The 22,564-nt window shown below is 48.0% G+C and overlaps 9 protein-coding genes across 9 annotated transcripts; 2 read left to right on the forward strand and 7 right to left on the reverse strand.

Annotated features, from left to right (window-relative positions):
- Nucleotides 1-70: 70 nt before the first annotated feature.
- On the reverse strand, nt 71-1,517 carry EI90DRAFT_2943014 (uncharacterized protein; the record flags this gene model as incomplete). The annotated part of the gene is made up of 5 exons (XM_039055280.1): nt 71-657; nt 702-902; nt 957-1,017; nt 1,071-1,384; nt 1,442-1,517. 5 exons carry the CDS (start codon nt 1,515-1,517, stop codon nt 71-73), a joined length of 1,239 nt encoding a protein of 412 aa, XP_038909529.1.
- Nucleotides 1,518-1,740: 223 nt separating this feature from the next.
- On the forward strand, nt 1,741-3,913 carry EI90DRAFT_3147343 (uncharacterized protein; the record flags this gene model as incomplete). The annotated part of the gene is made up of 9 exons (XM_039065520.1): nt 1,741-2,144; nt 2,198-2,270; nt 2,319-2,431; nt 2,492-2,661; nt 2,713-2,790; nt 2,843-2,948; nt 3,002-3,068; nt 3,130-3,203; nt 3,259-3,913. The coding sequence occupies 9 exons, from the start codon at nt 1,741-1,743 to the stop codon at nt 3,911-3,913; spliced, it is 1,740 nt and encodes a 579-aa protein (XP_038909530.1).
- Nucleotides 3,914-4,198: 285 nt separating this feature from the next.
- On the reverse strand, nt 4,199-6,002 carry EI90DRAFT_2943103 (hydroxymethylglutaryl-CoA synthase; the record flags this gene model as incomplete). Its single annotated transcript, XM_039055286.1, has 7 exons — nt 4,199-4,324; nt 4,398-4,826; nt 4,890-5,164; nt 5,227-5,406; nt 5,487-5,657; nt 5,717-5,843; nt 5,910-6,002. The coding sequence occupies 7 exons, from the start codon at nt 6,000-6,002 to the stop codon at nt 4,199-4,201; spliced, it is 1,401 nt and encodes a 466-aa protein (XP_038909531.1).
- A 903-nt stretch (nt 6,003-6,905) lies between these two features.
- EI90DRAFT_3133725 (glycosyl transferase) lies at nt 6,906-8,004 on the forward strand (the record flags this gene model as incomplete). The annotated part of the gene is made up of 2 exons (XM_039064594.1): nt 6,906-7,247; nt 7,315-8,004. The coding sequence occupies 2 exons, from the start codon at nt 6,906-6,908 to the stop codon at nt 8,002-8,004; spliced, it is 1,032 nt and encodes a 343-aa protein (XP_038909532.1).
- Nucleotides 8,005-11,224: 3,220 nt separating this feature from the next.
- Nucleotides 11,225-11,828, reverse strand: EI90DRAFT_3084903 (uncharacterized protein). The gene is made up of 2 exons (XM_039062097.1): nt 11,654-11,828; nt 11,225-11,596 (listed from the first exon to the last, which is right to left on the reverse strand). Exon 2 carries the CDS (start codon nt 11,582-11,584, stop codon nt 11,399-11,401), a length of 186 nt encoding a protein of 61 aa, XP_038909533.1. The 5' UTR covers nt 11,585-11,596; nt 11,654-11,828; the 3' UTR covers nt 11,225-11,398.
- A 632-nt stretch (nt 11,829-12,460) lies between these two features.
- EI90DRAFT_140685 (uncharacterized protein) lies at nt 12,461-14,117 on the reverse strand. Its single transcript, XM_039051773.1, has 8 exons — nt 14,087-14,117; nt 13,885-14,028; nt 13,774-13,818; nt 13,603-13,698; nt 13,412-13,537; nt 13,157-13,334; nt 12,959-13,099; nt 12,461-12,878 (listed from the first exon to the last, which is right to left on the reverse strand). The coding sequence occupies exons 2-8, from the start codon at nt 13,898-13,900 to the stop codon at nt 12,740-12,742; spliced, it is 741 nt and encodes a 246-aa protein (XP_038909534.1). The 5' UTR covers nt 13,901-14,028; nt 14,087-14,117; the 3' UTR covers nt 12,461-12,739.
- A 69-nt stretch (nt 14,118-14,186) lies between these two features.
- EI90DRAFT_3084907 (uncharacterized protein) lies at nt 14,187-15,669 on the reverse strand. The gene is made up of 6 exons (XM_039062098.1): nt 15,507-15,669; nt 15,145-15,449; nt 14,866-15,089; nt 14,686-14,791; nt 14,587-14,628; nt 14,187-14,534 (listed from the first exon to the last, which is right to left on the reverse strand). Exons 1-6 carry the CDS (start codon nt 15,562-15,564, stop codon nt 14,283-14,285), a joined length of 987 nt encoding a protein of 328 aa, XP_038909535.1. The 5' UTR covers nt 15,565-15,669; the 3' UTR covers nt 14,187-14,282.
- A 148-nt stretch (nt 15,670-15,817) lies between these two features.
- On the reverse strand, nt 15,818-18,238 carry EI90DRAFT_3147346 (uncharacterized protein; the record flags this gene model as incomplete). Its single annotated transcript, XM_039065521.1, has 13 exons — nt 15,818-15,977; nt 16,036-16,274; nt 16,329-16,367; nt 16,419-16,577; nt 16,638-16,731; nt 16,782-16,952; nt 17,008-17,040; nt 17,102-17,129; nt 17,181-17,292; nt 17,348-17,685; nt 17,738-17,828; nt 17,884-17,994; nt 18,047-18,238. The coding sequence occupies 13 exons, from the start codon at nt 18,236-18,238 to the stop codon at nt 15,818-15,820; spliced, it is 1,767 nt and encodes a 588-aa protein (XP_038909536.1).
- A 2,368-nt stretch (nt 18,239-20,606) lies between these two features.
- EI90DRAFT_3158693 (protein phosphatase 2A regulatory B subunit) lies at nt 20,607-22,558 on the reverse strand. The gene is made up of 7 exons (XM_039066181.1): nt 22,465-22,558; nt 22,297-22,394; nt 22,086-22,236; nt 21,517-22,026; nt 21,199-21,460; nt 20,884-21,134; nt 20,607-20,831 (listed from the first exon to the last, which is right to left on the reverse strand). The coding sequence occupies exons 1-7, from the start codon at nt 22,544-22,546 to the stop codon at nt 20,797-20,799; spliced, it is 1,389 nt and encodes a 462-aa protein (XP_038909537.1). The 5' UTR covers nt 22,547-22,558; the 3' UTR covers nt 20,607-20,796.
- Nucleotides 22,559-22,564: the final 6 nt, after the last annotated feature.

Consider the following 22,564-nt stretch of genomic DNA (forward strand, 5'->3'; position numbering starts at 1 on the left):
CACTGAACAGTCTCTTCCACGCCCGATAATGTAATATGAGAGATAGTGATACTAAAGCAACAAACAATAGCTAATACCGTAGCAATCCCATATCCCTTAGTTTTTGGCATGAAGGTGTGCTTTCTCCCTTGATCTGCTCAATCTTCTGCCAGTCTGCACCTATTCCGAAGAATCCCTCGTGTTGCTCCATCCTTCTTCGCTTGTCCTCCAGCTCTCGGCTACACCCGTTTCGCACCGTATCCACGTATGTCCGTTCCACCAGTTGCTCAAAGACATGCAACTTGTACGATGATGCTCCCGCCTGTTTCAATGGCCTTGAGGCTGCTGGGATTGACTGGTATATCGGGTGCCGCTCGAACTCTGCGTTATCAACATAATATGGCACCTTATAATCAGATGTGATGCGTTCGCTGGAGTAAGCTCGGGATGGTGTGAAACTGTATCCAGGGTCTGGAGCGGAAAACAAACTAGCGATGTTCGGAAGCGAGCCAAGGAAAGAGATAGCAAAAAGTAAAATGAGGGGCAAGGCTTGAAGAAGGGGAGAAATGGATCGAGCATGCTGTTGTGCATTGCCTTGTGCAGCTGCTGGTCTGGTATAGGTTCGCTGGAAGCCATTGGGTCCGAAAGTTGCAGTGAACACTAGGACAAAGGGATCAACTAAGACATTCATGAAAAAGGCAGCCACAATCTACCTGGAGTACCACCAAAGCCCCCGGTGCCAGCAAACGGTGCGCCACCTCCGAAAAACATATTAAAAACTTCTTCAGGAGAAACCTCCCGTGTTTCGAACGGCGAGCGCTCAGAATCGCCGGAGAAACGGGACGTTGGATCCGCGTGTGGTGCGGCGTCGTATCGTGCTCGCTGTGCGGGGTCACCAAGAATTTGCCACGCCTTGCTGACCACTGTGTTTCAATAAGCACTCGAGCAGGATGAACACACAAATTAAACTATCTCACTCTTGAAAGCCTCTGCAGCACCTTCCACGTCAGTCTTGTCTGGGTGTGTCATTATTGCAAGCTGTAAAGTCTGGGCGTCAGAGTTATAGTTTACCCTTTGATGTAGAAACTTACCTTTCGAAAAGCACGCTTAATATCATGTTCCGAACAGCTGGACTCGAGCCCAAGAATTTCATAATATGCATGAGGCTTGCAGGCACGAATTCTTCGGACGACTCTAACCCTCTCCATACGGTCTTTTGGTACGGTATGGTTATCCGTCGTTGACGGCCCTGCAGTTGGACTGGGAGTGGATGAAGATGTGGAAGCTGAACCGGGAGTTGAGGAGGGAGTTGGGGCTGGAATCTCCTCTAGCTCGAGAAGAAGCTCTTTGGCTTCCTTAGTCTCATACAGGGATAGCGATTTGTTGCAAAATCTTATGGCGCTTTCTGATTAATGTATGTGTCAGAGGACTGAAGAGACAGGGAGTAGAGAAGCTAACGCACCAATGTTTCCATTATTCTGATGCCTCTTTGCCACCGCTATGCATTTCAAGGCCTCCTCCTTGTTGGATTCACTCATTCTTATCAATGGAGAAAGTAAAACGCTCGACCAAACAAGCAGAAATGGTCGATGTGAAGGTCGATGTGGTTGTGCAGTCCAGTGTGGAAGTTTCCGGTACTGATTCGTTGATGGATTCTGAGGATACCATCGTCATTGACTGCGCCATACTCCATACGCTCAACAGGCATTGCGTCTACTCACTCAGCCTTGTTGTTGAGAGGACGGCGGGCTCCAGACGTATATGCAGGGCTCTCGAGATAACTCCGGGGAAAATCAGGACGTGGTCGACTCCAAATCTCCTGAAATCTCGTCTTTACCCTCTCAGCCACACTCAATACCACAAGTGCCGACAATAACAAAAACCCAAGAATTTCCTATCACTCAATCGGCAGGCGCTCACTTTGAGAGTGTGTCTGACGAAACGTCAACGGACCATTCTCTAAAAGTGCTACCCCCGATCCCCCTTCCGGATATACGATCGCCTCCGTTGTCTATCCAGAATGCCTCAGATGGGCCTCTCTCTACGTCTCCGCCTATGCTGCATAAAGCGTTTACAGCCGAAACCCCACCTACCTTCGACTTTCAGAGTTTCCTCGATCAGATGAAAACAAAGAGTGCTGAGCCAATCGCTCGATACCTTCGAAGGTAATGCCTTTGTCTATGATCCCTCGTCCGCTCCTATTCACGATTCGCTCCAGCTTTCTAACCAACTTTACCAAGAAGCCATTCTCCGTAAACGAGCAAGTGAAAATCATTCACGACTTCCAAGATGTCAGTGTTGCTGAGTTACACCAACAATCTACTTCTAATTATGAGCAGTTCATTACAGCTAAAATGAGAGAATGCGAAATCTGGAAATCGATGTCTTCGGAAGATTTTGACAACGCCTGCGAGGCGATGGAGAAACTGGTAATGAACCGCCTTTACGATTAGTTGCGTGCATTCGCGTGCATCACGAGAGCGCCATTGATTATGATACTCATTTCCTTTAGTATCTTCTCTCCTCGTGTTGCACGGGCAGGCAGACAGGTTACTAATGACGATCTAGAACGGGACCATGTTCTCCGACAGCGAATACAACTCCTAGGGTGGCTACGTCCGGAACATCTTGAGATACCCATCGTCGATGGAAGCCATGGCTTCATAGCTTTTGCTGAACAAGGTGTGTAAGGAGGCCGCCCTTCCGCAAGAGTGGAACTTAAAAGAGCGACAGAATTGGTCAAGATTAATCATTACAAGGCACCTAGAGATAAGACAATCTGCGTACTGAATGCTTCCAAAATCATATTTGGCACGTCATTCACGGATACAGTCAATTATGGCACTCATTTTGCGTACCCAAGGTTTACTTCGGCATATGCAACGCGAAGATGGAGCAGACTCATTTTTGCCACTCTTAATCTACGTGATCGTCAAGGCCAATCCAGATAATCTCTTGTCAAATATTGAGTGGGCTAGATAGACTGTTCGTCTCTTCTTTTCCTTGCTCACAGCGAACTTAGATATATCAATCGCTTTCGGGGTCCCGAGAGGCTCCAAGGAGAAATCGCATATTATCTTTCCAGTCTGGTGAAGCATCACAAATTTGGACGGCCGCCATCATCAAGGTTGACCCACTTCCCAATTGCAGATGGGCGCTGTTTCATTTATCGAAACATTAGATCATACCTCCCTTTCGAACATCTCGAAGGAGGAATTCGAAAGGTCCGCGGCATGCTTGACTTCGACTGTTTTCCTGCCTACCAATTGAGTCCATCAGAAACATCGAACAAGTGATTCAGGAGTTGTCTCTGACATCGGAATCAAACATTTCAATGATGCCCTCCGGTCGTGACGATGCTTTCGTAGGTGATGAGAGTGCTCAGCCACTACGGATTCCTTCTGTGTTGCCAAACCCTGCAGCCATAGCAGAAGACACGAGACGTTTCTTCCAACGAACAGGGGAAACAATCAGTAAACCCATGAACATGTTGGGCAAATTCATCGCCAGTACATTCGATGGCGTAGAAACATCATCCTCATCATGGAAGGAACAGACGTGGCCATCCCCCGCGGCCGATGGGGGTGGAGGAAATGCTACATCAACACCTCAACCTCAAATCTCCACACCATATCAACCTCGAATAAAGTCTGGGGCGTCTACCCCCCGCCGAGGAACCACTCCTAGTCAAATAATGCGGGAAGGGTCTTCATTACTTAATCCTAGCGCCTCGCCACCTTCACGAACGTCAACGCCATTGGATTTCACCGCCATGCAACGTGAAATTGATCGAGCACATGCTAAAGCGGCAGAGGCTGCTCGTGGAACGCTGCTTTCGATCTTCCCCCATGTCGATCCAGAAGTAGCCGATTGGGTGTTAGAGGCGACGGACGGAGATCTGGGCTTGTCAATTGAGAAGCTGCTTGAAATGTGAGGATGTTGCATGAGGCCTGGAGATTAGGCCGTGAATTTTCGTTTTATTCCCCCCTCCCTTCTGGACGCACCATATGGTCATGGCTGCCCCGATAATATGATCGAACGTCTGGATGCTGATATGACTGAACCGCCGTGATGGGAACATTGGAAGGAATTCTATTAATATTACAGACAGAAGAGCAAGGTAATCCAAAATCACGTCCACAATTTTGATAGTTGGCAAAGGCAAGAAAGAGAGCGCCCGTGGTATCGAAGTTAGACAGAGAAATTGCAATAAAACAATCTAAGTGCGCGAATAAATGCGGCGGTACTTGTCATCAATCCTCTCAAGGTAATACGACCCAGGCCATAAGTTCTCAAGCGAACCGGTGGGAACATACTCTTTAGCATTATGGTTGGCCTCACGAAGCTAGAGAATATAAGCAATTGCACATCATAAAGCAAATTAGTCAGTAAGTATAATCACGAAGAATGCATCCCACCTTCATAGCATCCATATACTCCCCGCAAGGAACGACTTTCATATCTGCTAGCCTCCGCAGAAGATCCATCTTCTCCGAGATGTGCCGTGTAGACCCCACGACCTTAAGAGAGAAGAACGACGCAGCACACCCGCTGCCGAAGGCGAAAAGCGAGATTCGCTTCCCCTGAAGAACGTCCGAGTCTACACGACTGAGCAAAGATGCAAAACCGCCGTAAAGGGATCCCGTGTACATATTACCACATCGTTTGGCGCAGGCGAGACCGGGTTCCACAGCCTTCTTGTAGAGGTCCTTTGCAATGGGTAGGAATGTTTTTTCGATCGACTTGTCAGTCAATGATTGCTTATAGGAGAGGGCAAGAAGTTCTTCCTTGTTGGTGAGGTTAGCGAAGAGAGAGTTGTTCGGGTCGATCAAAAAGTCGTTATAGAACTTCAGAACCGTACATTAGTCAACAAGGATTTTATTAGAATTCATAGCCTGACGATGACGAACCAATCTAGCGTGACCTTTTTGAACAAGCTTCCCATAAGGTGAGTGCATAAGGGAGAAGTCAAACGTAGACATGAGAGGGTCAGGTTTCGAATCAGAAACGTCATTGTTGATGAGTTTTTGCAGGCGATGAGCCTTCCCACGGTAACCAATGTATGACTGGTCAAGAGCTTGGAGGTAAGTAGTGATTGTCAAGGGTCCATCGACTTGAGGGTATTCTGAGGCAAGTTGAGGTTTGTAGAAATCGTACGTGTTGGCCATGAAAGTCCCATGGACGGCTATGGAAAAGACGGGAATTTTGAGGACAGGGCACAAAGCTACAACATTTTATAGCACGTACGTTCAACAACGATAGGGGCATTAGGGCCGATGAGCAGAGCGCAGGCGCCCGCGCCACCCACAGGTCTGGCACTTCCCTCAGCATACACTGCAATATCGCCAGCAAATACTATAGCATTGCGTCCATCCCAAGAAGAGCTTTCGACCCAATTAATGGCATTGAACAACGCGGCAGTCGAGCCTGAAGAAAAAAAAAAAAAAAAAGAAGGATTATGAATGGCACTGGCGATTTAACTGACCAGCTACTGAATGGTATCTTACCGTAGCAGGCATTCTTGGAGTCGATGCCCTCAATATCAGGATTGTTAGGGAAGAGATCCATGAGGACGGTCTTGACTCCTTTGCTCTTGTCAATGATGGTCTCCGTACCAACATCCAAACGACCAATGGACTGCGGGTCAAGGTTGAATTTCTCCATCAAACTGGAGACAACTAAGTTGATTGGTATGAGATTCTGTGAGAGAAAGGAAGAATATAGGGAGCAGGCGTACCAGTCAAAGCAATCGAGTTGACGTCCTCCCTGTCATCGCTGAAAGCCATGTATTCTTGGCCAAGGCCAATAGTGTACTTCCCCTTGGAGACGCCATCGAATACTTCTAATTCCTCTTCGGAGATGCACTGGGAAAGGTAAAGGACGTTAATAAGAGGACAAGTTCAAGTCTTTGGATGTCCAATTGAACATACGCGTTTAGGGAACCACATTTCCATGGCAAGGATGCCAACATTGGGAGGACGAGTGGTGGAAAGAGTAGGAGTAGAGAGGAAAGGGGAAGACATGGTGAAAGGGCGACAAGTAGAAGACTTGATTGGTGAAGAGGGAGGGCGAGGAGATAACTGGGGGATGGACCTTTCTGACATTCACCTTATATCAGACTCGATTTCAATTTTCCGATTTATTCAGATTATTTAATTAATAAATTGTCATCGTTCGATTCGCATCACACCACTCAGCAATTGAAATATTGATCATGTGATCAAACCATAATATTACATAATGTCCGTCCCTCTTGCACACAATCGACCATATTCAATAGTCCCACTGTCCGATCTGCTGTATTTTGCAGCCGAGTTACTAACATGTACTTTCCAGAGTGTACGACGCGTGAAGAAAAAACAAAACGCGGAGAGTTGCGAAGTTCAAGTATGTAAGGATCCCGCCACTATCTGTCATGATTCGGTTGAGAATGAACATACAAAACAGCCCATAGTTGACGACAAATACATTGAACATGCTGTCGAGATACGAGAACAGCGTGCCGTATATGAAGCCTCTAATCACATCAGTGAATTCTTTGCTGCTTTAAAAAAATTAACCGTTGTATAAGCAACTCCATCTCGATACCATCCTTCTCTTTGACCATGCTGGGGACGAACGATATCTGGAAGTGTCCTGTAGCATATATAACGCCAGTGATAACGTTGATCCAGCCTGTCCAAGGGTAACCCATATGCGGATTCTCAGCCTCTTTCCTGAGGGGAACACTTTGCGCTGATTGACGCAATGACACAGCCTCCATCCGGAAGAAATGAGAATGAAACATCATTCCAACTGTGACAAGTACTATGTGACATTCTAGGAGTCACACTGTTGTCACGTGCCCAGATTTGCGCAACGATGGGTTTGGAACTTACCGACGCTTGGATCATGCACCCTCGTGCGGTCGCCGCTCTACCGCACCAATGGCCATGAACGAAGCTACCTTCAAGCCACTGCTCCTGAAGCTCGTAGATGATCCAGAAGCGTTTACTTCCCAGGACATCGAGCTTGCGATCAAACATCTCGCCACCCCTGATGGGGCATCTCCAACACAAGTTGGTGCCTTTCTCACTGCCTTGAAGTGTTCAGGAAAAGAAAAGACTCCAGATACTCTCTCTGCCTGCGCAAGGGTCATGATGGACTGTTGCCTTCCCGTTCAATTGGAGGATCCCGATGATTTTTATGTCGACATTGTGGGCACTGGGGCGATGGACACAACACCTTCAATGTGTCGACTTCCGCCGCAATCGTTGCGGCAGGCGCTGGTGCACGTGTCATAAAGGTATTTCTCAGATTTTATAGTTGATATTAGTGCTGAGGGTCAGTTCAAAGCATGGCAATAAGGCCTCTACATCCTCGTCAGGGTCTGCAGACATTTTACGTGCATTAGGCTGCTCACTGCCCCACATGACTATTTTGCCGAAGGTCCCTTTTCTCTTCCTCCTTGCCTCCCATTACCACCCCGCAATGGCCATAATCGCGCCTTTCCGCAAGGCGCTTCCTTTTCGCACACTTTTCAACATCATCGGACCTTTGATCAATCCGTCACGGCCCAAGGGCATTGTTGTCGGGGTCGCGGAGCCGTCATTGGGTCCTATCTTCACCAAAACACTTAGAATGTTAGGTGTTCGGCGGGCGATCGTTGTGTGTGGGGCGGAGAATTTGGATGAAATCAGCATTGCTGGGCCAACCTTGACGTGGTCTTTCTTCGAAGGGACTGATATTCAACAAGAGCGAATCGAGCCTTCAAATTTTGGCCTCCCTACACATCATCTTAGCAGCGTCGTTGGATCCACGCCAGGTGACAATGCTGAGTTACTTTTGTCTCTGTTGTCAAATGAGGCCTCCCCTAGCAACGGAGCCGATCCTTCTGCTGTGCTCGATTTCATATTATTGAATGCAGCAGCTTTGCTTAGGGTTGCTGGCCTGACAACGTCGTATAAGGAAGGGGTGGAGCTCGCGAGAGAGAGCATTTCCAGTGGCCGCGCCCTTGTTGCGCTCCAAAGCTTCAAGTCTTTGTAAATAAATTCATTGAAGCTCATTAGTCCACATTAACTATGCATCGTAAATATCCGTCTCGTGCTCGGTCGCTGGTAGGCTGACTAATAACGATGCATGATTGCCTCTTGGGGGCACCTGTACCCTGGTTGCAGCATGCTTTTGGTCAGTCTCGTTACCGCTGTCCGTATCAAGCACAGGTCTGACTTCCCCACTGGGGATGGGAAGTGATCCATGACGCAACGGGATCAAGCTGAGTCTGAATTGGTGCTGGACGCCATACTAACAGACTGTGTCAAATTGTGACTGCGTTAGCCTTCGTCGATGCACACCTTGCTGAAATATTCGCCTCGACTTGGCCCACTAATAAGCCATGCATTGCTCTCGGTTCGGTTGTACTTGAGTCGGCAAACCTCAAGTTGCATCCCAGACCAGCGGTGTTGGAACAGTGCCAGAATTGAAACTTCGCAATCCACCAGCTACCCAGCGTAATGACGGATGGAATCTGGTACCAGAACGTCCACGCGGCTCAGAACCTTCCAAAGTGGTTAGTGCAGGACCGCAGATACGAAGACATACGTTCACAGCAAGAAGAAAGGGCATCTCTCTTTTTTTTCAACTGTCCATTGCATAATTACGAGTATCACTGAGATCGATCCTATTCATAAAGGTTGAGTACCGTTCGGAACGCAACGCATGAATGATTCCTACTAGGACAATCGAACAGATGGGAACTGCATCTGAGAAGGGGGTGCAACCAGAGATGGTTCATGAACTTAATTTGACTAGATTCTTCCATCGGGCGTCCTTAGAGCAGTCTTGTGTGCAGGTATAAGCGGTTCCAATCATCACCCTGCAACTTGTTGGGCTGCATGCAAATACGCGCTACAAGAGACAAGTGATATATGGTCACGCAACCCAAACGAGAGGACAAAAATAAACAGAAAAGAACCAAAGTCATTATATAAGACCGACAGTGGACGAACAATGAATATTGAAAACAAGATTCATGATACTACATACCAATTAGTGGTCAGCAAGAGAACCAAAGACGGTGTTGAAAGCAGTTCTTTGGAAGAGAAACCAACGAAACAGAAGAAAGAAACAGTCCAATTCACTAGACGCATGATAGAGCTACCAGAATCTTTCCCAACCCATTATAACAGCTTTGTTCACCTATCAGAAGCTTTCCGCCCTGTAGCAGTTGGATATGATTCAATGGGTGAAGCGGTGGCTCCAGCTCCGGCACCCCAAATTGCACCAAGCAGTCCCCTCGCACTATTCACGATCTCCGCCGCTCGGGAGACAAGAGTCCCCTCCTCGACATTCCCACCGCCCCCGAGGGACAAAGGCGAATTACTGCTTCTAGCCACACTACAGGTACCGTCACCAATACTACTGCGGTTTGATCGGTGCACCAGGCGTTTACTGCCGGATGAAACTATGCGGTGGTCGCCCGCCACTGCCGGGACTGTGAACGATGATTGGAGTTTGGAGTTTGTTGGTGTTGATGCTGATGGTGGTAGACTGGTTATCGGTAAAGTGGGTGAGTTCGTGGGCGTTGGGTTTGTCGAATGATAAAGATAACCATCCGACCCATCGACCGCATCCACATCCTCAATCAGCCTCGAATCAATCTGGGACGGAACGGCGCGGCTTGCCTTATATGTCGTAGTCGTCGTAGTCGTCGTCGTCCCGCTCCCAGCCACCCCAACTTCTCCACTCGGCTTGACCGTTTCTGAACCACCTGAAAATGGCGGGTTTTCAATAGAATTGGATGATATTGAGCCGTGATTATCGATCTGCGAGGGGGATGTCACCAGAACGTCATGCCGACTTGCGTCCGCAGGCCGCGGTGGAAGCCAATACACATCAACGTGGGTTGCGGGCACTATCAAATCCTTTGATTCTTTGTTCATTCCAACATACACAGGCCCGGAGGAATGCTTGCGCGAAGTGGAGGCAGGACGGGATGGCGTTGGACTGACGCTCCCTATGGGACTGTTTCCCTTGCTTGAACTTCTTTCCCGCGACTCTATATTTGCCGCCGTACGCACTGCCGACCGCCCACGGGATACTTCAACCGGCGGGTGAAGCGAAATGGGCATTGAGGTGTGTTGCATGTTACCATTACTGACCGATCTTGGCACTGTGGCAGATTCGGGAGTTTTTGCAATACAAGGTGTTGGGACCACAGAAGGGTTAGCGGAGAAATACGAGTCTGGGGTATTCAATGGTACATGGACGGTCTCTCGCATTGCAGCCTCAAAGTCGGTATTGCCCCCATTTCGAAGGATACTCCGTCCAGGGGAACTGTACCGTTGAGCTGCACCACGGCCAAGAGGCAATGAATGTACCAAATCATCAGGCATTGGAGGACCGTCGCTAGTTGCGCCTGGCGAACGAAAACCTAGCGAGGACCCTTGCGAGCTGTGGTTTGACGAGCCTAAATACAAACCGCCCCCGCCATCTGCTTCTTCAACATCCCAAAAAATACCCAAGCCGCGTGACGGGAATGTTGTCGAGCCTTCGAGATGTAATGTTGCATTCCCCGAATACCGACTGAAGGATCCAGGATCCTCAACGAATGGTGACCCTACTGGAGGTACGAATACCACAGCTGGACATTCTCCATCGCCGTCATAGTCAACAGTCTTGAGAATTGTAGGCGGAATAGGGGCAATGGTATAGTGTTCCTTCTCACTCAAAGTGCTCGTATGGCGCTCTAGTGTCGGACGACGAACACTAGGAGGCCGACTCGATCCTCCCGACGAACTGCTCGAGCGCATCGTCAACAAACTGCCCTCCTCTTCGTCATATTCGTCATCGCGTTCTTGATCATACATAGGCTCGGAACTGGACCACAATAAGCTCTCCCCAACCGAGCCAGAACTTCGTGGTTTGTCGACGGCAATATATTGCTCAACGAACGTGTTAAAGCTGATGTGCTTTTTCTGCCCAAGACTTTCGTTGTCTGAGCCGACGTGACGAGACGAACTAGAATCGGATCGAGCCAGGCCGCCCCCCAAAGACACTACCCTTGGGGGGAAATCTTACGTGAACTAGTCTTTGGGATTTGCGGTTCCGACTTGGTCTGCAGTAGTGGGGGTCGCTCCTCCCCATTCTGGTGCATTGCGTTAGCTGCGGATTCTAGTGATGGCGATTGCGCTCTGGGTGAGCCGACTAAAAGTTCTGAGATAGACCGGTGTTTCAAAATTGGCTTTTTCCCAACCACCTTGACGAGACCGAGCCTATCCACCGTTGTGGCTTGTTTCGGCGTTGGGACCGGATCTGCTGCTGTGTGCAACGGGCCATACAGCCAAGTCACATCGCTATCTTTGAGCCTGATAATTGCCGACGAGAGATAACGATAGGTGAAGAGATCGATCTTCATTCTAATGTGGGATCATGAGATGGCTTACCAATTAAGTGTTTCTGGGCTAACTGTCTTGAGTCGGTTTCGCTGCTTCCACCATGTTCTCCAGCTGGCATTTTCTAACCGGACACCGTGAGCAATATCGTTCTTGTTCTTCGTTGTATATCTCCAGCTCGCCCAGACATCAGCTTCTTCCTCCCAGTTATGCGAGAGGTAGTCGACGTTCATGACAGAATTCCGCTGCAAGAAATTGAATGTGAGAACGGAAATCTTGGATTGAGGTCCCGCAGGTCCTACCGATTCGACATCATTGTCATCTGTTGCCTAGTCACGGGGAAGAATAAGAGTGCGGTCAGCGAAAATAGGATGAAATAGGGTCCGAAAGTATGAATGCAAGCCGTACTTTTGCATGATGGAGGGCTGACATAGCCGCACTGTGGCAATCAGGTCATCAGCTGATTGCTTCTGATAGGGAAAGGGGGAGAGGTGGGAGGAACCTTCTAGTGACAGAAGTACCAGGAATGTACTCTGCCATGTTGGTCCAGCTACCAAGCGTTCAAGGATGCGCTGGCGCTGAAATGTGTTCAGGGAGATATGAGCCACCGGAATATCAACCAGTGTGAGGGGTGCGGAGCTTTATGGCGGCAAGAGAGCGAAAGGATGGAGCACCAACTGCACTCGGGCCCTCTAGATTGCGTTGGGTATGAATAACTTTCAGCGTTAAAGGCCTGCAGTTTGCCTGCTTCCTCACCAGTGAGTGACGTCGTGGAGAGAGAGGGAATTGCCGGAAAGACCTATCCAGGCTGCAAAAGGTGACGATAAGGAGGAGAAGTGGGTTGGGGCAAGTTGTCAAAATCCGGAGGAAGGGTGAAGGGAAATACAAGGGATGGCCCCGCCGGAGACCAATGGATTTGGGGATTTGGAAGGAACAAGTCGGACGGAAAGAGTGGTCACTTGACCCGGAAAATAAAACAGCAACATGAATAAATGGCACATCCGACAGACTCGGTATGTCCAGTTGCAATAAGGACCCACCAGAAGAGCACTTGCAGTCGTGCACACCAAGAGAACGTGATCCCGGGCCCGGTAGTGGGTCAGCTGTACCTTCGAATCAATGACGACCGAGACCAACATGTGTCCGCGATCTATAATTAACATCATGCGATTCGACCAGCCCCAGCTCTGATATCTTCAGCGGTTCGGGGGCCAAATCTCCCACGAGTCGTAGAAAACAAAGGCGATCATTGTTTGCATACCTCGCTCGCTGCAATACTAAGATTGATCGTTTTCACGTTGATGTGCAAATAATCTATACCCAAGGAAACACGAAGAAAGAACATGAGGGACCCGGTGTTTAACGTGCATTACGGAGCACTGAATCTTTCACCGATCGCCGCGTGCTGGAAGCGCAATCATCTTCTCCCTTCCTCGAATCCACGACCATGAAACTTTCTTGTCACCCTCGGAACCTTCCTCGGGCCAGCCATGAAGCGTTATTAAAGTGAGATCGAGTTGCATCGTCCTAGAGATTTTTGCCATTATGGGTTAATTTAGTCCAACCGAGGTAAAAGAGCCACGAAAAGGGAATAAAGAATAATTCACCCGAACGTGTCGAAGACTTCGGTAACAAATTGCGAACCGAGCAATCCGCGCCACCGGACTCTCTTCGCAAGAATAACCCCATCACCTTCCCCTTGGCTCCGACGACAAACATAAGGATCCATGCTGTCATTCACATATACCCTGTATTTTTTTTCCGTGTAACCACAATGCTCAGGAAAGGATCGACAAGAGACGCACCGAGGAGCTTGGATAGCTATCATCCCGAGCCATTCAAGCACATCAGTGAGATCCTCCTCATCCACCTCCGACCGGAATCCGCTCGTAAGAATCGCCGGCAACCGAATACCGTTATAATGCACCGTCTCAGGCTTCACGTCGTACAACTTGCAATTGTTGGGTAGCTCAGCACAATATTCTAAGGAAAACTTTCATTAATGATTTAATGCCGATCTCGCTGGCAACAAGCATCAGCATCTCCCATGAGGAACACACCTTGTGGGCATGTAATAAGTACATCCCATCCGAACAACCCATTTTCCCTCCTGTAAGCTTCCCACCGTTCAAATGACACTTTTGTGTGGGGAGGAATACCGCTAGGACCAAGAGGGATCCGGGCTCCTGAAAATTCGGAGGTCAAACCAACCTAGCAGAGGCAACTTCTGCAACAGATCAAAGGGGCTAACTTCGCATGCTTGATTTTATATTCTTGGATTTAGACGCCAAAACTCCCGGACCAAGTCTCTCGTAAGATTCTGCAGTCATCCGAAGGGTCAATTCAGCTACAGATCCAAAGACGAAAGATCCTTAATTAAAATTCTCGCACGCCTCGCGCATGGGAGTGGTTCAGGACTTACAATTCTCTCCTATATGCCAGCCGTCCTCATCCTTTCCGGCGTTGACTGTAGCAACACTACCAGTCAGGTGTTGACACGGACGCCTCACGCAAATCAATGGACATTGCTCACATTGGGCGTCCAGCATGTATCTCTTGTAAGAAGTTATATAACGTCACTCCAGCAACATAGTAATATTTTGTCGAGATCCTCTCCAAAGGAGAAACAGACGCCGATGGGGGGGAGGGGATGACCACATCCAACTGAAAAATAAGCAATTCTCAACATTTTAGACGCGACCACTGAAAAAGGCATTGAACGATGATTGGCAAACCTGATGCCACAGAGATCTAGACTTAAGCACTGAAGGATCGAACGTCACAGATGATGACATCTGAGGAGAATAAGCGTGACAACAAGTCACGCCCCTGTCACCGAACTTGACAGCGATTCTCCTGATATTCCCACACCCCGAGGATCGAAGCAAGGTGTTGTATAGTACACACAAAGTTACATGATGCATTAATGAGCTACAGGCTCTCCTCCACTTCACATGGATCATGTCTACTCGAGTCGTCAGAGTCCATGACAACGTCGCCGCTTCCAAACCGAGATGTAGCCTTATCCTTCCGGCGTATTGTCACATGGGCAAGTCTTGACGGGCCAGTCGGATCATCAGGTGGAAGGATATCTAGCTCGTCGTCGCTGGATGCGTCGTCTGGCCGGGCGTCGTGGGATGGCTCCTCTCCAGTTTGTAATATTTTTCGTTTCGCTGCAATATACTAATTGCTCTCCGTAAGAACTATGAAAATTTGGCAAGAGCTAGTTACCCACCTTTTTTTTATACTTGGCGGTTTCCGCCTTATGCTTTTTCAGCTGTCAAAAACATCCCGATATCAGAAAACGGGAGAAACAGCGAATCAATAAACATGCTTCTTCTTGTAGTTCTTGTACTCTCTCAAACTGCACGTTCTGATTCGTACCATCCCAAGTCTGATGTTTGGTGTATCGCGCTTTGAGACGGTCATACTTCTCCCGCCTTGAAAATAGTAATTTGGGCAATTAATTGGAGTGGGGTCGACCCATGTTCCATAAACTCTCGATCAGACTTACCACAACCGTTCCCTTTCTTCTAACATCTTAATACTCCTCAACGCCTCATCGCGTCCAGAAAAGGCCGCATTTCTCTCGCCCATCAACCGTCGTATACGATCTTCCTGCACCCGAATTGCAGTTGCACCCCTCATATTTTGTTCCTTAGCAGAGTCGAGACGAGCGGCATATTTCAGCCTCCCTCTCAGCGATGCCAAGCACCGCTCCAGCTCCTTCATGAACTCCTAATAAGAAAATGTCACTCAACATGCCGAACACTGTAGCGGAGAAAGCAAATGCCTCAGCAGCGCTTCCACCCTCCATTTGAAACTGCATCATCAAACGCTCACATCCAATAGTGAGGGCTTCTATATCATTAGTCGAGCTGTCAACGTCGATCTTGTTCGCTTTTTCCACCAGCTCCATCAGCCTGGGGAATATGCTCTCCACGCTCGATGTAGGGGGAAAGAAGGACTTTAATGGGAGGTCTTGTTTATCAACGTAAAGCTTCAGAATATGTTGCGTATCGTACGCGTGGCGGCATTGAGGACACTGCTTATGGCGTCCTATCTGGATTACAAGGCAAGGATAACAATAAACATGACCTGTTGAAGAGAGAACGCGTGTTGGAAACTTCCATCAGTGACACCGCAGGCCCTTACCACACGGAAGGGCCGCAAACTCTTCTGCATGGTCGAGGCACAGGCTACATTTGAACATGCTGGCAGGCAGTTGAGCATGTAACGAGTAGTTCAGGTGCTTATTACTGTAGAATCACGATCGAGAAACAAAGGCATCATTTTCTCGAACGCGTTTATGGTCACGTGCAAACAGAGAGACAAACAATGCTAGGGAAATAAGATGGCTAATTATTCAACAACGCGTACTGCATGTTCGCAACTTCATACTACCGGGAATTAGGCGTCTATGGACATCAGATCTATCCATGCATGAAATGTGCGTACCCCTGCACCTACTCCAATGGCATAGCACTCAGATCTTCCGCTAAGATGTCCCAGCTTGCTACTAAGGTACCAACATATTCTCGTTCTTGTTGTGCGAACGTTTGTAAAGCGAGCGCCATTAGGGTATTCTCTCTTGGATATAGCACTCCGCGAAGTTCGCTCCAGATGCTGCAGGGATAGAATAAATGGTCCACATGCAGTGTATTAATCAGACGTGATAACTTACCAATGACGAACAAACACCCGTCGTGCCATCGCCGCCGCGATCGCACTTTGATCCAGTTCTATCGTGCCCAAAACTCGATCGGCCTTGGCTGCCCATCCCTCTTGACGCAGATTTTTGATCGTCTCAAGCTTAAGGGCATTACTTTCCACCCTCTTCTGTAATTTATCGACCTGATCACCGGAGAGTCTGTCATGGCGCAGGAACATGTCCTTCGCAGCGATGTAGAGATCTCTTTGGCTCTACACATGCAAAAATGGTTAAGACACTCGAAGATGGCAACGCCTTGATCTGACCTTAAAGGCTTCAAGGGTCATCAGAATGGTTGTGTGGGCCTGCGAGCATCTGCTCAGCAATCAGTCACTTCAATAGTCGGGAATACTCACTCGGCGGTCCATGGCATCTCCCTGGGACATCAGGCGAGCAGCGGTATTACTAAGGCCTTGCCGCACTCCTAGGTACAACTCGTCTCCTTCCACTCGCCAAGACTCCGGGTTCTCTTCTACGACAGCGGACAATGTGGTGGCGAGCCTAATGAAATCGGACTAACAAGCCAAGCACAAAGTGAACAGCCTAAGGATGGGGAGTAGTGTCCAGCCACATACTGCGGTCGCTTCTCTTCTTTTGAAAAGTCGCTCTGTGATCAAACATATTCGAGTCCACTTCTCGATGAGCAGCTGCATGCGGTTCCGAATAAACCTGCCCAGAGTTGTAAGAAGTTAGCTCCGATAGAGTCTCTGGCAACTGACTGCATTTTTTCGGATAAATCACTCGGAATGCTCATTTCTTCGACACGAGTTATGCGCTTGGTGGCTGACTCTTCCTCTAATGATACCGAAGATCGTTTCCGCCATGTCTCAAGATCGGGCTCGGTCAAGAAAACATGGAGCACAGCGTCATCTCGAATGACGGGGTGATTTCTAATGATCGTCTTCCGATGTTAGCGAAAGTAATGCCTACAGCTGGGGCACTCACACTACGAAGTTCAGGAATCGCTGTAAACCCTTTCTGCAGAGTAAAGGGATATCCATAAAGGTAGCATGATCACTGCCCATTGTGCCGTGCTTACCTCCGGCTTTCCAAAAATTGGGCATCCCCTAACCGAGATTAGATACGTTGCTATACTCATGAAAGAAAGGTTCACATACCCCCAATGCGCTTGGGAGGAAGACACGGGAGAAGTCTAAAGGGATAACGTCGAACTAGGCAATCGAAGAGATAGAGGAACTCTGAATATCTCCGAAAGACGGGGGCACCACGCTGTCGCACACGGTTTGGTTACTGCCCATTGATCTGTGATGAATAGTGAGCTTACATCGCTCTTGATCTGATACACGGTATATCGAGCAAGAATAAACCCTTGTCTCTTTGGAGCGATAGAAACTTCCACTTTTGATTGGTGCATGTACCAATTCCTTCCAAGTCTAGCGACTGTAGACGGAACGTCCCTAGTTGCCGCCGCGGTTTGATCTATCCGGTCATTATTTTCCAGTTCCCTAGGGCTCCAGGGATCCGTACTATCACCATATGAATTCCCCTGAGGCGGGAATGAGGTGGATGGAAGGGGATTGATTTCAAGTGAATCCACCTGCAGAGCTGGCACTGGGAGCGTATTTTGTCTTGCTTCGGAAATAACTGTCTCGATGCTAACGTCTAAATCCATACCCTCAGGCTAGCACTTCAGGCCGGAGGTCAATAAACTTGCCTTTCCCTTGCTGGGCTGCAGCCACAAGTGCTAATGCGACGTAGAATTCAAGCCTAGAAACACGAGGTCGTGTGCTGACGAGACTAACGATCTTACAATAGAGTTCAACAATGCGTGACAACTCTGAGCGCAAGGAAGCCAGCTACCCTATCGATTGTGGATGTGGATAGACCAGAAGTGCCCAAGACGTATAGAAGAGAGTTGACTGACACTTCCGAGTCGCTGACACTGACTTTCTCGAACGTCTGAGAATATACCTCAGGAATAGTGACTCCAGCTGCAGTGATGAGTCATCGTCGAGGACATTACAGTATAAACAGAGCAGCTGCACATGCCTAAGAGATCGTCCAGTGTGCTCGCTAATGTCGCATGAGGCAGTTCCGGAGTGGTTGACCATGGATCCATTCCATCATACGTGGAGCTAAACAGGGGGTTGTCCTCGACATAAGATGAAGCGAGCCCATTGGTTGGGCTCGCGTTCGGACGAGGAACGTTGAACATGGAGTTGAGGTCACGAGCATCAACCTGACATGGGCTTCTGCTTCTTCGCTTGTATGCTTCCGTCCCTTAATTGGGGTGGGCTCGCTATTTGTTCTTTGAGTCCTTCTTTGGTGTGCACTGTGGGAAGTAAATGGCCGTAAAAAACCATTTTTGGTCTGGTTTTTGACCATTTACCATTGTTTTCGTGATATTTTTTTCATTGTAAATTACAATATACGTTTCACGATGCTAAATACCAGACTCTTCCCTGCATAAATTACCACTCAATTCATGGTATTCGAGCTGCGATGTATTGTACAAAGGTCAGAGGTATGGACGGCCGGAGTTCGGTTAGTCATCGTCGTCGATTGACCTTGCGAGCTTGCAACTGCGATCGATGATGGCCCAACGACGGGAATGCGTACGTACCATAGGGAAATCGGCCACATACTGAAGAGACCGAAGCGAGAGCGATAATTTGAGTGTAGTAAAAGAGGTCGGTGCCAAGGCAGCATCCATGTAAGCACCGCTATCTGAGACAAGGTCAACGAGGTGACGCATGTTCTCACAAGCGACGTTTTGTGACGTGCTCGGGGATTTGAGTCCACAGCTACTTCAGCTCAATAGTGAGAGCCATGAAATTCAAACACTCCTACCCAGACGAAGGATAAGTCCCTAAATTCAATTCGTCGTTTTTGGGCCCACATTGTGGAAACTTTGTCACCTCCCCCGACAATGCATGATTTCCCTAGCGAGGCATAACCAAGAGCTCGATTATATGTTGGTACGGCTTGTTGTAGACATTAGTAAACTAGATCGCGACTTTGCGATGGGTGGAATTGTCAGGAATGTTTCTTGTCGCGAGGAGCCCCAAGTATGGAAGCTGGCACTTAAAGATGTAAGGGTAGGTGGGCAGAGACTGTGGCGCTTAGACTGAAATCGGACTAAGTTGTTCTCGGCAGTTTCCATTCCACTCAGTGCCTTATCCTCTCCACCATACCATACACGTTCTGCAACCTGCTCATTTCCTCCCAATTTGACTATCCTTTCGCTATGCAACTAGCTACTCTTCTCAGAAGTGGCAAGTACTTATGAATATGGACACTGGGCATGCTGCCTCACTGACAGCGATGCCATGAATGGCTTCCATCTGGACGTGTTTCAACGCGTCTTTACGTGTCTTTAACTCATTGGTGAATGAGAAATAGCATTTATTTATTTATTTATTTTAGAAAATCGTCAAGCCTCTCACAGCAAACAGGAATCTATGTTACCCAAGGGTCACACCTGTGGTAGAAAAGCTCATGCATCTGCTTAGGGCGTAGTTTGGCCCCATGTGCGCTCATTAGTTTATCTCCCAACTACCTCTTCCCCCACTGCTGCCTTGCTAATTTCCCCCTGTGCTAGTAACCAAAAAACGCGACTGGAATTTGAAAGCGATGATAATGACCAAGGCCCGATGACAACCACCTCTACTAGTACTGCCAAAAAAGAACCCCCGTGGCCGTCACTATGATGGCCCCACAACAGAAGAAAGTCTGAATCGATTAACCTGGCCCACTCAGAAGGAAAGACTGCCTCGCGAAGTTGTGCGCAAGGGTTGAAGTTCACTTATGGTATCTTCTACCGTCTTATTCACAGCCCGAGACTTCCTCCACTTTCATTAGGTTATGCTCTGTCAAATCAACCTCATCAAAATCGAATTGATGCTTGACTTTTATGCTACCCGTCTCTTGCTCGCACTCAACTCCGTACTTTTCTCGTGAGCCCAAGGCTTCAATCCTGCATTATGCTTTCCGGATCGGGTCTTCTTCGTCACTCCTCGAATTGACCTTTCTGTCTTTTGCTCACCTCAACTCGGTTCATTTCCTCACTTGCAATGACTGCTATTCATTGCAACGTAACCTAGAGTCTCCGCTGTATATCGCCATAAATGTAGTTGTAAATGACGATAAATAACCACGTTTTTCACCAAATTAACAATATTGTAAATGACGAAATCCGACTGGTAAATTACAAAATGCACCCTTGTAAATTGACCGTTTACAATCGTTATCGTGGTGGAGAATCATTAAAAAACAGGTCATCTACCTCCTTTAACGTGGTAAAGGAATCCTGGTAAAATGCAATGGACCACATTGTAAAACACAGTTTTAATCATGTTAAAAATGAGTGTATTATACAATGGTTAAGATGATCTTTTACGCATCACTAATTCCCTCTGTGTGTGTTTGGTGTGCGAGTGTTTTGTTGTGTTTTGTGTATTTTCCTTTGGGTTGCCTTCAGTTTCTCATCGATCAACGAGGTCTAGCTTTTTATTAGCTGTCATGTAGCGGAGTTGTCCGAATTATATTGTCAATTAGCCTCGATGCGACGTTGTCACTAGAGACACTGCTTTAGATCGTCTTTGATTCGGAAACTTCAATGCTGGTGTATATATACAATCAAATGATAAGTATGGATTGTGTAGTAGCAGCAACGAACGCTATGTGTGAAATGGATGTCGGCGACACAGACGGTGCGGGTAATATTGTAAGGTGCGAAATGTGAAAGTGAAAGCAAGGCGTGCATTAGCTTGATTAGACGCTGCTGAAGAGGAAAAGGTTGTTTGTGGCTTTGAAAGTTTGGTCAGATTGATTCGTCGCAGATGGCTCGATGCAACCCACCTGCGATTGCGATAGTATTTTCTCGTGGATGCCAGCTTCCATGCAGGATCTTCTTATTAAAGTCTATCTGCTCCGCCGCCGCCAACGCGTCCTTCTTCAGACCATTGGCCTTCCCAACGCCTTTTCCTGGAGCAGCGCCTATCTTCTTTGCCTTGAATGCTGATTTATCCGCCTGTAATGTGATTTCTGGTGTGGTGCCATGAACATCATACAGACGGAAATAATTGTGATACGATCCAGTCATTACTTGCCTACAGCGAGAATGGTGTGCATGCGCGGTTAGAATCTGATCAGGGAAGAAAGGGCGCTACTCACGACCCGTCACCACTCCATGTGCATTCAAATTTGTCGAATATGCAGTCGTTCTCGTATAGGTCGCACAGCTTCCCTCGCAAATGGTCATGAATCGGTATTGTCCGGAGGGGCCGACTCTCCATATTCACATCCCAAATCTTTAGCGATAAATAATCTCTTGAAAGTATGTATCGGCCGTCTCGACTGAACTTGACGTCTGAAATTGATGATATGATCTCTGAAAAAAAAGAACGATTCGTCGGATCTTCCTCTTCCTCAAACTCTGTGACACAGATAGATTAACATTAATGCCAGATGGTATGATGAAGTACAGCATACGCTTCGCATGTCTGTCGCACAATGCCGATTCACGCATATCAGCAAGCTTGATGGTGCCTTTCGAGCTCGAATACATGAAGTGGTTGCAGTTGATAGGATGGAATTCCGCAGCAGTGATGACTTCAGTTAGTTCTTCCATGTTGACAGGTTTTATGTCAACATGTCTAGGAATAGTGAGGTGTAAAAACATCCTGAATAGATCAAGGCACTGACTGAAGCTCTGGTCGCTTATGTTAAGGTTCCACAGGTTGACCCGTAGATCGTCCGCAGATATGTACGTCTCTCCGTCGGAATTTATTGATATGGAGTTGATATGGTAGGCATGGGCATTCTGGTAGATTTTGCGAGGTACTGCCGCCACTATCTTGTCTTGGTTAAGCATACGGGGTAGTCTCAAGGCACTTGTGTCTATGGGTGTCGGGAGGGGCTGCTGGTGCTCATCGTGGTGGTTGTTAGAAGCCACAACTTTGAGGTTCTTCTCGAAGACTTTCCATAACTTGATGGTCTTGTCTGGGCGCCGGCGTGATGAGCGCCAAAGGCTAACCATCGAGGATGAGTTACAGTCTCACCATTAGTAGAAAGGAGGAAATGGGCATAGTTTTGGCGCTTGCACCACTTTATTCTGTTGATCTTTTCCTCAATCTCCAGCGATTTCAGATAATCAAATTCCGGCTCATGAGACTGGAACTCGGTGTAAAACCGATATTCGCAACCTCTCTTCTGCTCAATCACAAGTTTCAAACATGAGGAATTTGGACGAAAGGCATATAGTTCACGCACCATCTCGTTCCGTTCAAAGAGAACCACTCGACCGCCTTTGTCACCTGTTGCAAGATAATTCCCCGTGTGATCGAACTCCACTGTCGAAATGATGTCGGCTGATCCAAAGAAAGGCGGTTAGAATCCAAGAGGAGGGCATGATGCAGTGAGTAGGGCCGGATGAGCTACCTTCAGTAATGTCATCGACCTCTCCCTTGTCACCGAAACATTGCGCAAACCGCCACATATGGGCAGTACCGTCACCATCCATTCGATATTTTTTGATCTT

The sequence above is a fragment of the Cantharellus anzutake genome (assembly GCF_015039405.1).
Source record: "Cantharellus anzutake strain C23 chromosome Unknown EI90scaffold_107, whole genome shotgun sequence".
Taxonomy (NCBI): domain Eukaryota; kingdom Fungi; phylum Basidiomycota; class Agaricomycetes; order Cantharellales; family Hydnaceae; genus Cantharellus; species Cantharellus anzutake.

Excerpts from the sequence above, each read along its gene's own strand:
- EI90DRAFT_140685 (XM_039051773.1), bottom strand. Across the intron at positions 13,699-13,773 it reads CTGGCATATAGGAGAGAATT|CTGAATTGACCCTTCGGATG; the intron begins GTAAGTCCTGAA and ends TTGGATCTGTAG. Across the intron at positions 12,879-12,958 it reads GAAGTCTTCGACACGTTCGG|GACGATGCAACTCGATCTCA; the intron begins GTGAATTATTCT and ends AAAAATCTCTAG.
- EI90DRAFT_3084903 (XM_039062097.1), bottom strand. The coding sequence starts at position 11,584 with ATGAACGTCGACTACCTCTCGCATAACTGGGAGGAAGAAGCTGATGTC.
- EI90DRAFT_3158693 (XM_039066181.1), bottom strand. The coding sequence starts at position 22,546 with ATGGATGGTGACGGTACTGCCCATATGTGGCGGTTTGCGCAATGTTTC. Across the intron at positions 21,135-21,198 it reads ACATGGAGTGGTGACGGGTC|GCAAGTAATGACTGGATCGT; the intron begins GTGAGTAGCGCC and ends TTCTCGCTGTAG. Across the intron at positions 20,832-20,883 it reads AAATACTATCGCAATCGCAG|CCACAAACAACCTTTTCCTC; the intron begins GTGGGTTGCATC and ends AAACTTTCAAAG.
- EI90DRAFT_3084907 (XM_039062098.1), bottom strand. The coding sequence starts at position 15,564 with ATGTTCAAATGTAGCCTGTGCCTCGACCATGCAGAAGAGTTTGCGGCC. Across the intron at positions 15,450-15,506 it reads GTTTGCGGCCCTTCCGTGTG|GTCATGTTTATTGTTATCCT; the intron begins GTAAGGGCCTGC and ends TCTCTTCAACAG. Across the intron at positions 14,792-14,865 it reads GAAGAAAGGGAACGGTTGTG|GCGGGAGAAGTATGACCGTC; the intron begins GTAAGTCTGATC and ends ACTATTTTCAAG.